Source organism: Somniosus microcephalus, chromosome 22, assembly GCF_052327205.1.
Source record: "Somniosus microcephalus isolate GS21.2 chromosome 22, FLI_Smic_1.0, whole genome shotgun sequence".
Classification (NCBI taxonomy): Eukaryota; Metazoa; Chordata; class Chondrichthyes; order Squaliformes; family Somniosidae; genus Somniosus; species Somniosus microcephalus.
Genome location: NC_141008.1, coordinates 18035586 through 18050768, shown reverse-complemented (window position 1 = coordinate 18050768; position 15183 = coordinate 18035586). Strand labels below are relative to the sequence as shown.

The 15183-nt window shown below is 50.6% G+C and overlaps 1 protein-coding gene across 1 annotated transcript in view; it reads left to right on the top strand.

The window, feature by feature from the left end:
- The window catches only part of LOC147102070 (scavenger receptor cysteine-rich domain-containing group B protein), a 63019-nt gene that overhangs the window by 36697 nt on the left and 11139 nt on the right, over positions 1–15183 (top strand). The window contains exons 7-8 of the mRNA XM_085964234.1: positions 8916–8996; positions 11257–11322. Of these exons, the coding sequence (XP_085820360.1) occupies positions 8916–8996; positions 11257–11322 (147 nt within the window). The remainder of the gene's footprint in view (positions 1–8915; positions 8997–11256; positions 11323–15183) is intronic.

The window sequence follows — 15183 nt, the reverse complement described above, 5'->3', positions numbered from 1 at the left end:
GCTTGCCTCACTGCATTGTTCAAATTAAACATGCAGCCTGTGAAGCTATCAGAAAATCCATATGGATGCCGCAGGCCCTTTGGCCATGTGTCTGACCGCAGCCATTTTGAGAGGCCCTGGATTTTTAAAACAGTCACTCCAAGGTTTCTTTAATAACTCCAATTAATCTTCGGGGGGGGGGGAAACATATAAAATTTTGCGAATCCCTTCAGTCCCCCCTGTGGATACTTAAACTTGCTTGAAGTGTCCATTCAAGGTGAGCAAAATTTCTGACCGCCGCAAACAACCCTCCCCTTTATTACCTATCCCCAATCCCTCGACACATACATTCCCTTACTTGGAGAGAGCCCCGGTGTACGGCAGGCATTCGGATAGAAAACAAGGTTGAATTACAACAATCCCAGAATGGAGGGGTCCAAATACCCCTGCACCACTTGGGATGAAACAGTATTTCACATACTATGCATTCTTTATTAAAATAATGAAACAGGCTGCCATCACTCGCAAGTGATGCATCACAGAACTCACACGGGTGTTCCGTCTACCCGAGCATACTGGTCCTTCCATACCCTTTGTGTTCTAACTACCACCTCGGGACGCCTTTTCCTACACTGGACGCAAACCAGGTAGAGGATGATCCCGAGCTGACAGATTACTAGTATGTGCGATGCCAGACGAATCCAGGAGGGGACCTCTATATTCTCAAAGATGTCCCACCAGGGTGGGGTCGTAATACTGAGAATATCGGCCCCTATCTGGACAGTCTTCTGTTCCAGCGTGTAAAAGTGTTTTTGGGAAACCACTACTGCTTTTAATAGTTTAATGAGGTGTTCTGGGAGAGGGGGGATCTGGTAGCCGAAGTGGGCTACATACTTTTGGAGGTTGGTGAAATTTTCTTTCACAGTGAGGTGAACAGTGGATGGTTCAGGGATGGGGACAATTCGTGACTGTGCCACTTGAACTTCTGCCTCGGGTTTAAAGCAGAAACTGCTGTCACTCACCGCGCACCAGCTGTGCTGACCGTGCTGGTAGTGGGACGCTGCTGTGGTGACGCAGTATGTCCCACCTCCTATATACGCCACCTGGGGGGGGACATGGCCTTGTGCCATGGCTTCCATGGTGCAGTTTATAGGCTTCGCGTCAGCAGCTCTGAACCCGCACTGTGGATTTGAATAGGCGTTCAAGTGCTGGGGACACAGGATTATGTGTGATCCCCGGCTACGGTACCCCGAGAGGTCAGTACCCATCATAGCATGCTCCCACTTTGTGACGTAGGGCGGGACCGCTGTAAAACGAATGTGTGCAACCCCCTGAATGACTCCAATGTTCTCCACCCTGTATACCGGCGCAGGTCGGGCCATCCCGCCCATGACTGGCATCCTTACAACTATCCCTATGATGGTGTGGTTGGAACGCCCACAGTCCACTGGGACTGGGTAGGCCTCAGAAGCTAGGCGGAGCTGGCACGGACTTAATGTGTTCTCAAAAGGGTGGAGGGCTGCGAGGTGCTTGTTGCTGATCTAGGACGGGACCAAACCTTGTTTTAGATCCTCCAGATTATTGCGGCCCTCGCCTAGCAACCATGCCCCGTACAAAACACACACCTCGTTTTGCGCCGCCTTGTCTGACGCATTCCGATCCTCCCTAATGAGCGCATTCACCATCTTTGCATGCTTCTCCAGCTCCGCTATGATCTCCTTTAAATGGAGAGTCATGGCCTGGTCTTCGTGCAGTTCCGAACCCACCACCTTATTCTCATCAGTCAAAACCTTCTTTAACTGGGCCTTTAAACCGTTGATCTGTGACTGCAGTTCAATGTCATCTAAACTATTAATGACTGAAGACCCCGTATTAAAACCCGTTAACACATCATTAACACTACCCCTCTTTTGTCTCCCCACCCAGTCCCCAGCCTCGCAGCTATGCGTATATAATTTGGTCTTATCGACCTCCGAAAAATCGAATGCATAAAACCTTTGAAACGTTTCTTTTAACAGGGCTTGATATAGTTTGGCCGTCTCTGCAGGGCACCACGCGGGCTAGTGCACCTCTGTGAGATTTAAAATCACCGAGGCCACCGCGTAATGCACCCCTTGATACAGCACCTGGTCTGTGGGTATCAGCACCAGGCCGTTCCCTGGTCCCTTGGTGGTGGTGGGGCATCCCTCTGCTACAGTCTGTGACGTCAAGGCCTTGGGCAGGGGCTGTCGGGGACGGGTCACTAATTCAGTGGCATTAACCGAGATTGGGGAGTATGGGATCGCGCATGCGTCCAGGCGCAATTCCCAATCCATCCCCCTCCCGTTATCTTGCCACTGGCTGCGGATAATGATGGAAATGCCTGTGGGGCGGACCTTCTCTGAACCCCACATACAGACATAGATCCCCTGATCCGGTTCCCACCATTTGTCCCAGCACATACTTAACCCTCCCTGGGTCCCTGTGATGGTCCTGTGGGTGTTATTCCCTAACCTCTCCCACTCTACCCTGGGGTTCCCCATATCCTTTCTTAATTTTCTAAGCCACCACCACCTATCCAGGGGAACGTTGCCTTTACATGACAAACATATTCCTTTTCCCACGGTGACGCTAATCCTTGGGGTGACAATTCGTATCCTCGGGCACTGGAGGGAGGTCTCCCCATATGAAAAACCGGCCTGGCTCGAGTACTGGGTCGAATTTGACCCCAGCCATCCGGGCCAGCTCCCCTTGTGAGTGTACAAGGCGATTTCATCTGCCTCGCGTAGGCCACTCCCATCGTGGGCTAGGGGCGCCGTTTTTCCGGAGCATCCGAAGATGTGGTGGTCCTCGGTGTCACCCCTTCTCGCGAGGCTCAGCCCAGACAGGGCGAGCAGGATCACACCTCCGAACATTCCCTTTTAATTCCCTGTAAAAGATAAAGAACATCTAGCCGGGCTCCCTGTAGGCTTCCTGGCTCGGGTGAAGTGTGAGTGGGTCCCTCGACCTCGGCTCACGTAGACAACACTGGAACGGTTCCATCTTAAAATTACACTACGGTTCCACACCTTATAATTAACCTAAACATCCTAACTTAAAACTACAAACTTAACTGCTAAGGTTATATACATCCGCCGCCCGTCTCCGAGCGGCCAGCTCAAATTCTGTCAGGACTGCTGCAGGCTGCTCCCTGCGGCATGGCTGTACTGACCTTTACTTCCGGTCCCTCACAGCCCGCGACTGCTGGCTGAGGACCTTTGTCTTTCGACTTAACTTCAACACGGGAGGTAGCCCCTTTAAACTGGGGAGCCGGCGACCATGTCTTCCTAGGCTGGGGTGTCCGAGGGGACCTCCTAGGAAGTGCTATTGGTGGGGCTACCCTGGTGAGCGGAACCTTGCTGTGGGTCACAGTCCTCGCTGGCTGGGGGCTTTTCCCCTGTGGCTCCTCCCTTCCCAAGTCTGAGCTGGGGACAAGCAACCCCTCGCTGCCTGCTGCCGGTGGCTGGGAGCTTTCCTCTCCAGGTTCAAAACCTGGGTCGGGGGCGGGGCTACCTGCCTCGGGCTCCTCCTCCCTAGGCTCTGGGTCAGCGGCAGGCACCTCTCCGCTACCTGGGACTCCAGGTCGAGAGTCTCCGCCCCCAGACGCCACCTCTCTGATGCTGCACTCAGGGGCAAGACCTAAGACCTCCGGCTCCTCCCCTTCACCGCAGTCAGGGGCAGGACCTTCGTCCTCCGACTCGGCTTCCTTCCTAAAAACCGGGGCGGGACCTAACCTTGCTGGCTCCCCCCCTCTCCTGTGACCAGGGACAGGACCTAGGACCTCCGGCTCCTCCCCTCTCCTGTGACCAGGGACAGGACCTAGGACCTCCGGCTCCTCCCCTTCTGGGTCCCAGAACAATGGAGGAGTCTCCCGTGTGGACGGGACAACTCTTCCCCTCACGCAGGCTGCTCGTCCTGCCTGTGTGACCTGCGGCTGCAGCCCCTCTGCAGTTTTTCTCTTCCATAGGTAGACGGGCTGCGCAGGCTCCAGTCATTGCGGGGCTTCGTCAGAGGGGGTTGAGGGAGCTACCACACCGGTAGTGGCTGCTATTTTTCCCTGGCTGGCCATAAAAGATCGCATGGCCTCAAAAAATGACTCCATGGCAGCGGGGGTAATTCCTGTCTCTGCCTCCCCCGTCGCTGCCTTTTGTGCTGGGGCGGGGGGATTCTTTCCCTTGGTGTCCTTCCAGGGGTTTTTACAATCTTTGCGTCAGTGGCCGTCCTTCCCGCACCCATAGCAGTTTAACTTAGCCTGGGCGGGACGATTCCCTTCCTGGTGCCATTCCCTTCTATGCTGGGCCCCTGGTTTAACCTCGTGGACTTTCCCCTTGGGTTGGGGCGCCTCGATACCCCTGATATTTCTAAACGCTACTGTGAGCTGGCGGATCACTGTTTCTTCGGGGGCTTCGGGGGTCAAACCAGGCCGCAGCTTGAGTTCGAATTTGGGGCCGGCAGTTTGTCGTGAGACAGCGGAGCCAATGGGCCAATTGATCTCTGTTCAGGAATGCCCGCACTGGCATTCCCGGGCATGCGCTCCGGTAGACTGGCCACAGCCTGTCTGCAAACGCCTGTGGGGACTCCCCGGGGAGCTGTACCGTTTTTTCCACCCGGGCGAACGGACTCCCGTCATTTAGTCCCATGGCCTCCAATATCTCATCCCTTAACTCCTCGTAATCCTTCTGCCCCTTTTTGCACTCATCTGATAAGGTTTGGAGGAGGTCACTACCCAGAGAAAACAGCAGCATTTTTATTTGTTCTGCTTCATCGCAGTCATTAACGCACGCTGCCTGCTCTATCTCACGGAAGTGTAGAGAGGGGTCTCCCTTCACTGTAAGCTTAGGGATATGGCTAACCATGGCCCTGAGCTGTTGGGTGCCATGCGGCACTACAAACTGGTTCTGCATGGCCCCTAGGTCCTCGCCATCGGCGGGCGGGCCATACCTCCGTTGTCGGAGGGGGTACACTGGTCCCGGTCCCGGTCTCTCTACCAGGGCTTGCTGGGTCTCCCCTAATGCTTCATCCTCCACCCCCCCTTGCTGCCAGACCTCCTGAAAACTCGGGGCTATGGGTGGTGGCCGTGAAACCTCTGGTTCCCTAACCAGTGTCGTTCTGGGAGCTGCCTGTGGGACTTCCCTGCTTGGGTTGCCGGTAAAATCCGACTGGCCTGCCTTTGGGCTAATGAGGCATACCATGCCCTTCGCCCTCACTAAAGCCATGCTCAAGCTTTCTATTTCTTGCCTGCAGGGGCCATGATCTGCCTCCTCAAACCCCCGAGCGCAGGCCAGCTTATAGGCTGCTTTTACTTCGCCTATCTTTTCCTCCTGTGCCTTCAGTTCCCCCGTGAGGCAGCCAATCTCCGTCTTTAATCTCCTCTCTTTCTCCCTGGATTCTCTTGCCTGATATTCTACGTGTTCTGCCCTGAACCTAGCGCTCCCCTCCAGCTCAGCTATCTTGCCTTCCAGCCTTTCTACCCTGGCCTGGTGCTCACGCTGCACTTCAGCGGCCTAGCTTTCCATGTGCTCTACCTTCCCCCGATGGTCCCGGACCATCGCTGCCCTCTCCTGGCTTACAGCCTCCAGGGCCACTAGCACCTTCCCTTCCGCTGCAACCTTTTCCTGCAGCTCCCGGGACAAATGCCTTATTTTAGTTTCCTTACTGGCCACTGCTTGGTCCAGTATCAGAACCTGCTTTTTATAACACATAAGCCATACCGCTTTTTCAATGCCCTTGCGGCGCTCTTTACTAGCCGTCCACTGGGCGGCTGCCTCTAGGGGACGCTCGGCTTTTAACATATCGCTCACCCACTTTTTCGCGATATTTACCTTGCCGCACACATAGGCAGACAACCTTTCCTCCATTGCGGATTCCTCCTCCGCACCACTGTCTGCCTTGTTACACACTTTCGCCTGACCTCCTACCTGGCTCACCATTTCTGTAGGGGGTTTTGTTCCAGGGGCTTATTGTAGGTCAGCCAGTTATGTTTTCCTGAGCTGCCCTGCCCGCTGTGCGGTTGCGAATCGCTTTCCCCTTCCTGATTCTGAGCTCAGGGCTTATCGAGTGGTAACAAGGACAAACGAACAGACCAGTGGATTGGTGCAAGGAAAACCAATGTTTATTAATTAGAAAAGCTAACACTACAAGAAAAACAGTATTATACAGAAGATAAAAGAAATCGCTATGGATGCAATACAGTTTTACACTTAACGGGAGAAGAAACGGACACAACGAGGGAAAAATTCCAAAATCACAATTTTGTAATACCCCTTTAACTCCCACCCTTACACCTAGCTAGGTTGTCTTGTGACGGCCAGAAAGCTAATGCTCACCGGTGAAACAGATGAAAAGGCCTGGCCCTTGTGCCCCGCTGCTGCCGTCGAAATGTGCTTGCGATGCTTTCTAGATGGTTTTCCTTCTTGGTTGCTAGCAGACAAACAGGACACTGGGCCGAGGCGAAGAGAGAGAGAGAGAGGTGCTGGGCCGCCCCAGTTATATCCTCTCGGCAATGGGTCATTATCGCGCCTCATCAGTCCGTTCCATTGTCCGATTTGGGCTCGAAAACGTAAGACAAGAGGACCTTGATTTTGGCCCATTTACGTTGATGGCACCGATCAGTACCACAACTGCCTTTCCATTGTTTTCTGAATGTCCTTAATTGTTCTGAATGTTCCTCAATTGTTCTGAATGTTCCTCAATTGTTCTGAATGTTCCTCAAGCAACTGGGACTATCTCCGCCCGAACTTAGATTGTGTAGGCAAACAATTGATAACCTGCCTCAGGACGTGAATACAACTGAGCTTGCCTCACTGCATTGTTCAAATTAAACATGCAGTCTGTGAAGCTATCAGAAAATCCATATGGATGCCGCAGGCCCTTTGGCCATGTGTCTGACCGCAGCCATTTTGAGAGGCCCTGGATTTTTAAAACAGTCACTCCAAGGTTTCTTTAATAACTCCAATTAATCTTCGGGGGTGGGGGGAACATATGAAATTTTGCGAATCCCTTCACTCTTGGGGCGATGCAACTGAATATCGGCGAAGGTGGCGTTAAGTTGCACCAGGCGCAAAATTTAGCGAACGCCCAGCTGTAGCGCCCCAAACGTGGCTATACTGAATTTCTAGGCCCTAGTACCCTAGCACTGTTCATTACCAGACTCCTAGTACCCTAGCACTGTTCATTACCAGACTCCTAGTACCCTAGCACTGTTCACTACCAGACTCCTAGTACCCTAGCACTGTTCACTATCAGACTCCTAGTACCCTAGCACTGTTCACTACCAGACTCCTAGTACCCTTGCACTGTTCACTACCAGACTCCTAGTACCCTAGCACTGTTCACTACCAGACTCCTAGTACCCTCGCACTGTTCACTACCAGGCTCCTAGTACCCTAGCACTGTTCACTACCAGACTCCTAGTACCCTAGCACTGTTCACTACCAGACTCCTAGTACCCTAGCACTGTTCACTACCAGACTCCTAGTACCCTAGCACTGTTCACTACCAGACTCCTAGTACCCTAGCACTGTTCACTATCAGACTCCTAGTACCCTAGCACTGTTCACTACCAGACTCCTAGTACCCTCGCACTGTTCACTACCAGACTCCTAGTACCCTAGCACTGTTCACTACCAGACTCCTAGTACCCTAGCACTGTTCACTACCAGACCCCTAGTACCCTAGCACTGTTCACTACCAGACTCCTAGTACCCTCGCACTGTTCACTACCAGACTCCTAGTACCCTAGCACCAATAATAAATAACTATTAAATTATGTTTCTGTTTCGCCAGTGCTACCACTAACTTGCTCTTGGTATCGGCACCAACTACTAAACTCACTTCACAAAGTTGTAAACTCCATTGGTGCCACAAAGTTAAAAATAGGTCCAATATGTTTATAAATGAGGGAAAATAGGAACCCGTCAAAGCTAACTGTAAAATATATGAGCTGAATCGACAAGAAGCTAGTCCCTTCATGGGATCGGTTTCCATGTGTATTTTGATGACACCCAGCTCTCCCCTCCCCCACCTCCTTTGACCCCTCAACCATCTCTGTGCTGCGAAATTGTCTGTCCAGCTTTGAGTCATGGACGAGTCACAACTTCCTCCAGCTGAACATTGGGAAGACCACATTCATTGTTTTAGGCCTCTGCCGTAATGTCCAGTGCGGTGCTGCTGAGTCCATTCTCATCTCCAGCTATTCAGTTAGGCTGATCCAGACTATGTGGAACCTTGGCATTGTGTATGAAGCAGGGCTGAGCTCACGCCTACTGCTTATCAAGATGTATTTCCACCTCTGCAGCATTATTGGTCTCTGCCCTACCTCAGCCCCTCTGCCACTGAAACTCTCAACTATGTTTTTGTGATTTCTCGACTCAGCTTCACCAGTGTCCTCCTACTGGCCTCCTCCAATCTGTCCCCAAAACTGCCACTTGTCCGAAACGCAGCTATCATACCCTGCCCTGCACTAACACCTGCTCATCCAGCAGCCCCTCCTCACTAACCTGAATTGGATCCCTATCCCCAGCTGTCTCCCTCCTCTAGCCTGTTATCTTCTCCCATATCCTTCGATCTTCCATCCAACAGTCCTACTGTCTGGGATTCCCATCCTAAACCACTGTACCTCTCCACTTCTCTCTGCTCCTCTGAAAAACGTTCTCAAAACTCATCTTTTCACCTGAGCTGCTAATTGTCCCACCTAATTTCTTCCTCCATACTTCTAACTCAGCGGCTTTACCTTTTTCCACATTGCAAATAACATTAAAGGCGCTATGTCAATGCAAGGTGCTGTTGTAGTTCTGAGCAGTTAGACTATACACTGCTGCCAAGAATCAAGTCCAAAAGCTATCGTAACACAGTTCTTATTGTTCCCCTGCTCAGCAATTCACACATTATATATCTTTTCTTCTTTTATCTTCTTCAAGATTCTTGGACTCCCACGGCAGCTCCAGATGTTTCATCCATTGGATTTACTGCAGATTACACTGGCGCAGAATCTACTCTAGGTACCATTCACAGTAAGAAGTGTTTATATAAACTTACCCAGAGCAGGTGCTGAATTCCAACTGAAAACAATGGAAATTGTTTAGAACAGTCGGGCGATACTCTCTGCCAGTTTACCACCCAAGAGGTGAGGGTGAGGGTGAGGGTGAGGGTCACCCCCATCGTCTGGACATGTCGGGACTGTTTTGGAATGCACGGCCTGAAAGGGCGTAGGAAGCAGATTCAATAGTAACTTCAAAAGGGAATTGGATAAATACTTAAGGGTTATGGGGAAAGAGCAGGGGAGTGGGACTAATTTGACAGCTTCTTCAAAGAGCTGGCACAGGCACGATGGGCCGAATGACCTCCTTTTGTGCTGTTTCATTGATGGTTCTATGATTTCGAACAGTCGGCTGTTTTATTGAGGTGTCATTTTTTTGAAGCCCTTGGTCAGCTTTTAAGGTTGGCATGTGTGGAGCAGAATTAGGAAGTATGTCGACATGCTTTCCTGATGGCCTAGTGGGTCAAGGCACTGAGCTAGCTTTGATTTCCGGTCTGGGAGCTGAGCTAGCTAATCGCAGTGACCCAACAATACTCCTGGACTAGGGAGGGGAAATAAAAATCAGACCAGAATTCTGCGCCTGATCACCATCCAGCTGGGAAGTGTGGGCTTGTGGATGTTGTATGAGGACAGGACTGGGGTCAGCTCGTGATAAAACAGACTGCTGACACTCAGGCCCTGATATTTACCGAGGCGCGATCTCAGAGCGAGGAGGCAGGAGTTATGGTCGGGAAATCCGAAAGTGCAGGTTCCTCCGAATGAACTGGAGTTTTAATTAGGGGGCGTATTTGAATTTTTTTTGCCAGATTTCCCGCCTGACAGCCAGCCTGATTGATGGCCTAAATAACAACAGAAAATGCTGGAAAAACTCAGCAGGCCAGGTAACATCCGTGGAGAGAGAAATAGAGTCAACGTTTCGGGTCGAAACCCTTCTACAGAACTGAGAGAAAAGGCAGAAAATGAAACAAAAGGCAGTTTGGGAGTTGGGAAAGCGGGGAGGGGATGAAAGAAGAGACATTAAGAGATATTCAAGGTGAGACAAGATGGTAATAGGACAGGTAAAGAAACAGACAATGGCTCTGAATGAAGTGTGAAATGCGCTGACAGAATGAAAGACAGCTGCCATGTGGGAGAGAGAAAGAAGGAAAAGTCACAAACCAAAAGAGTGGATAAAAAATATAAAAATATAATAGGGGCCGAGGTTATGACCTGAAATTGTTGAACTCGATATTGAGTCCGGAAGGCTGTAAAGTGCCTAATCGGAAGATGAGGTGCTGTTCCTCGAGTTTACGCTGAGCTTCCGTGGAACAATGCAAGAGGCCGCGGACGGTGAGGTCTGAGTGGGAATGGAGCGGTGAATTAAAATGACAGGCGGCCGGAAGCTCGGGGTCACCCTTACGGACTGAATGGAGGTGTTCCGCAAAGCGGTCACCCAATCTGCGTTTGGTCTCCCCAATGTAGAGGAGACCGCATCGTGAGCAGTGAATACAGTATACTAGATTGCGAGAAGTACAAGTAAATCACTGTTTCACCTGGAAGGGGTGTTTGGGGCCCTGATTGATGGCCTGTCTGCCTGTCCAGCGGGAAAGGCTGCAAATAGATTTAGTGGTGGTGGGGGCGGTGGGGGGAGATCACGGAGGTAGGGGGCTGGACAGATCGCTGACCGGTGGGTTTACAGGGTTAGCATTTTTTGGTCATGGAGGAAACACTCCCGGCTCCTCCTGGCCCACAAACAGTGTTGTAAAGTCACTTACCTGATGGATCCAGCCCTTCTCACCTGCCAGGTTTTCCGTAGAAACTTTGTTAAAATGGAAGCATGTAGCCTCCTTAAAAAGTTTCCATGACCAATCCGTGTCCTGAGAGCGGATTGGTCTCCCATCCCTCCCCGTCCTGTCTCCTGAGAGCGGATTGGTCTCCCATCCCTCCCCGTCCTGTCTCCTGAGAGCGGATTGGTCTCCCACACCCCACACCTCCCCGTCCTGCTTCCATGGATGGTTTCGAGTTGGCTTGGGTTCTAATTTGAAATTAAAATGACCCCCACAGTGCCTAGACTCACACTGGAAGATTGCACAGCTGGGCAAGGTACAGGATGGGCAGTCAATGCTGTGGATCTGTACTCCAGCAAGATTCAGAGGGAATCAGGACTCCTTTTTTTAAAAGTACATTGTTGGCCCAGGAAATTATTTCAATGAGCACAATTAACAATTGCTCTTTATATTTAGTTACAGATGTTACAGATGAAGTTTCCAAACAGATTACAACCACAAAACTTACTACTCCCCAAACGGGTAAGCTTCCTGATTTTTCATTCAATTAATGTTTTTAAATCAGCCACTGATTTGAACTGAAATGGTGAAATTGTGAGTCAATCCAAGGTATTTCCAAGGCCTCATCTGCATCGTTTGGGTGAGTCACCGGCACCTGACGTGCCTCCATAGGCAGATCGCCCTATAGAAAAATCAATTTCAGGCCACTGGCAGCAGCTCTCCGGTAGGTCCTGGGCAGGGCGTTGGATTAGGCAATGAGGGGCCGATGGCCTGGTCTATAACAATGAGGGGCCGATGGCCTGGTCTGTAACAATGAGGGGCCGATGGCCTGGACTATAACAATGAGGGGCCGATGGCCTGGTCTATAACAATGAGGGGCCGATGGCCTGGTCTATAACAATGAGGGGCTGATGGCCTGGACAAAACAATGAGGGGCCGATGGCCTGGACTATAACAATGAGGGGCCAATGGCCTGGACTATAACAATGAGGGGCCGATGGCCTGGACTATATCAATGAGGGGCCGATGGCCTGGACTATAACAATGAGGGGCCGATGGCCTGGACTGTAACAATGAGGGGCCAATGGCCTGGACTGTAACAATGAGGGGCCGATGGCCTGGTCTGTAACAATGAGGGGCCAATGGCCTGGACTGTAACAATGAGGGGCCAATGGCCTGGGCTGTAACAATGAGGGGCCGATGGCCTGGGCTGTAACAATGAGGGGCTGATGGCCTGGGCTGTAACAATGAGGGGCCAATGGCCTGGGCTGTAACAATGAGGGGCCGATGGCCTGGGCTGTAACAATGAGGGGCTGATGGCCTGGACTGTAACAATGAGGGGCCAATGGCCTGGACTGTAACAATGAGGGGCCGATGGCCTGGTCTGTAACAATGAGGGGCCAATGGCCTGGACTGTAACAATGAGGGGCCAATGGCCTGGGCTGTAACAATGAGGGGCCGATGGCCTGGGCTGTAACAATGAGGGGCCGATGGCCTGGGCTGTAACAATGAGGGGCTGATGGCCTGGACTGTAACAATGAGGGGCCAATGGCCTGGACTGTAACAATGAGGGGCCGATGGCCTGGTCTGTAACAATGAGGGGCCAATGGCCTGGGCTGTAACAATGAGGGGCCGATGGCCTGGGCTGTAACAATGAGGGGCTGATGGCCTGGGCTGTAACAATGAGGGGCCGATGGCCTGGACTGTAGCAATGAGGGGCCGATGGCCTGGTCTATAGCAATGAGGGGCCGATGGCCTGGACTTTAGCAATGAGGGGCCGATGGCCTGGTCTGTAACAATGAGGGGCCGATGGCCTGGTCTATAGCAATGAGGGGCCGATGGCCTGGTCTATAGCAATGAGGGGCCGATGGCCTGGACTGTAGCAATGAGGGGCCGATGGCCTGGACTGTAGCAATGAGGGGCCGATGGCCTGGACTGTAGCAATGAGGAGGCTGATATAAGAACATAAGAAATAGGAGCAGGAGTAGGCCATTCAGCCCTTCAAGCCTGCTCCACCATTTTATAAGATCATGGCTGATCTTCAACAGCTCCACCTTTCCACACTATCTCCATATCCCTTGATTTCCTTAATATCCAAAAATATATTAGTCTCAGACTTGAATATACTCAACAACTGAGCATCCACAGCCCTTGGGGTAGAGAATTCCAAAGTTTCACAACCCTTTGAGTGAAGAAATTTCTCCTCGTCTAATTCCTAAATGGCTGACCCGTTATCCTGAGAATGTCACTCCGAGTTCTAGACTCCCCAGTCAGGGGAAACATCCTCTCTGCATCTACCCTGTCAAACTTCTTAAGAATTTTGTATGTTTCAATGAGGTCACCTCTCATTCTTCTAAATTCTGGGGAATATAGGCCTAGTCTACTCAATCTCTCCTCATAGGGCAATCCCCCCATCCCAGGAATCAGTCTGGTGAACCTTTGTTGCACTCTCCTAAGGCAAGTATATCCTTCCTTAGGTAAGGAGACCAAAACTGTACACAATACTCCAGGTGTGGTCTCACCAGGGCCCTATACAATTTCAGTAAGACTTCTTTACTCGTATATTCCAATCCTTTTGTAATATAGGCCAACATACCATTTGCTTTCCTAATTGCTTGCTGTACCTGCATGTTAACTTTCACTGATTCTTGCACAAAGACACCCAGGTCCCTCTGAACACCAACATTTCCTAATCTCTCACCATTTAAAAATATTATGCTTTTCTATTTTTCCTACCAAAGTGGATAAGTTCACATTTCTCTACATTTTATTCCATCTGCCATGTTCTTGCTCACTCACTTAACCTGTCTATATCCCTTTGCAGTCTCTTTGCAACTTACTTTCCCACCTAACTTTGTATTGTCAGCAAACATGGATACGTTACACTCGGTCCCCTCATCTAAGTCATTGATATGGATTGTAAATAGCTGAGGCCCAAGCACTGATCCTTGCAGTACCCTGCTAGTTACAGCCTACCAACCCGAAAATGACCTGTTTATTCCTACTTTCTATTTTCTGTTCATTAACCAATCCTCATTCCATTTGTCAAACACTATTTCCCTTTCATAAATCCGTGTTGACGCTGCCCATAATATGATTTACTAAGTGCCCTGTTACCACGTCCCTAATAATAGATTCTAGCATTTTCCCTACTATTGATGTCAGGCTAACTGGTCTGTAGTTCCCCATTTTTTCTCCCCCTCCTTTCTTGAATGATGCGGTTACATTTGCTACCTTCCAATCTGCAGGGACTGTTCTATAATCTAGGGACTACTGGAAGATCAAAACCAATGCATCCACTATCTCTGTAGCCACCTCTTTTAAAATCCCAGGATATAGGCCATCAGGTCATGGGGATTTGTCGGATTTTAGTCCCATTAATTTCTCCAGTACTATTTCTTTACTAATGCTAATTTCTTTAAGTTCCTCATTCTCGCTAACCTTTGGTTCCCCACTATTTCCAAGTGTTTTTTGTATCTTCTTCCGTGAAGACAGACACAAAGGGCTGGATTTTGCCAGTGCTCAGAGGTCGGGTTTGGAGGTGGGTCCGCTGTCAAAATAGCAAAGATTGACAGCGGGTAGGAAACCCGCTCTCAACCCGCCTCCACGCGAGTCTCCCAGGTGTCGGGTCTGTCAGCGGAGAACTGACCCAACAGCAGGTGGCAGGGGAGACAATTGAGCTCATTAAATGGCTTGTTAACAGCCAATTTAATGCTATTTTGAGGCTTCCTTCCAATTTTACGTGCTACCCCACGGGTTACCCGCTGCTCAGGAAACACGCCATCTCACACTGGCGTGAGTTGAGTCTGCTCTGATGTATCTGATAAGCTGACAGCTGCAGAAGTGGTGTAAAGGATGCCATGTTGCAGATGGTCAGTTTCAGAGCACAGAAACTGTTGGTTACTGCATTTGTAATACATATAGAGATTTCTTTAGCTTGCAAGGCCGCAATTTTTCCAGTCAATGGAGCTTGGGGGCGGGACAGCTGCCTTCCGGATTCCAATCCCGCCCCCAATGACGTCAGGCGCACAGACGCGATTTTGCATCAATTGGCCTTGTTAAGCCCGCCCTGCGGGCTTGCCGGCCAATTAAGAAAAAGCTGGTGACAGATGACGTCAGTTGATGATGCGTCATCTGCCGGTTTTCTTAAAGGAGCCACGCACAATTTTTTTTGACAGCTGATTGAGGTGCTGCAAACACTGACAATCACTGTACAAAGGTGAGCCCTTATACCCAGGCTCTCCAGTGACTCTCTCCTTAGGCTAGAACAGATAGCAGCTGCAGGTAAGGTTACAGAAGTGATCTGTCACTCGTGAGAGAGGTTCTCCCAATGAGGTGGGACTACACAAACAATTCAAAACTTGTCACCTACAGAAAAGTCTA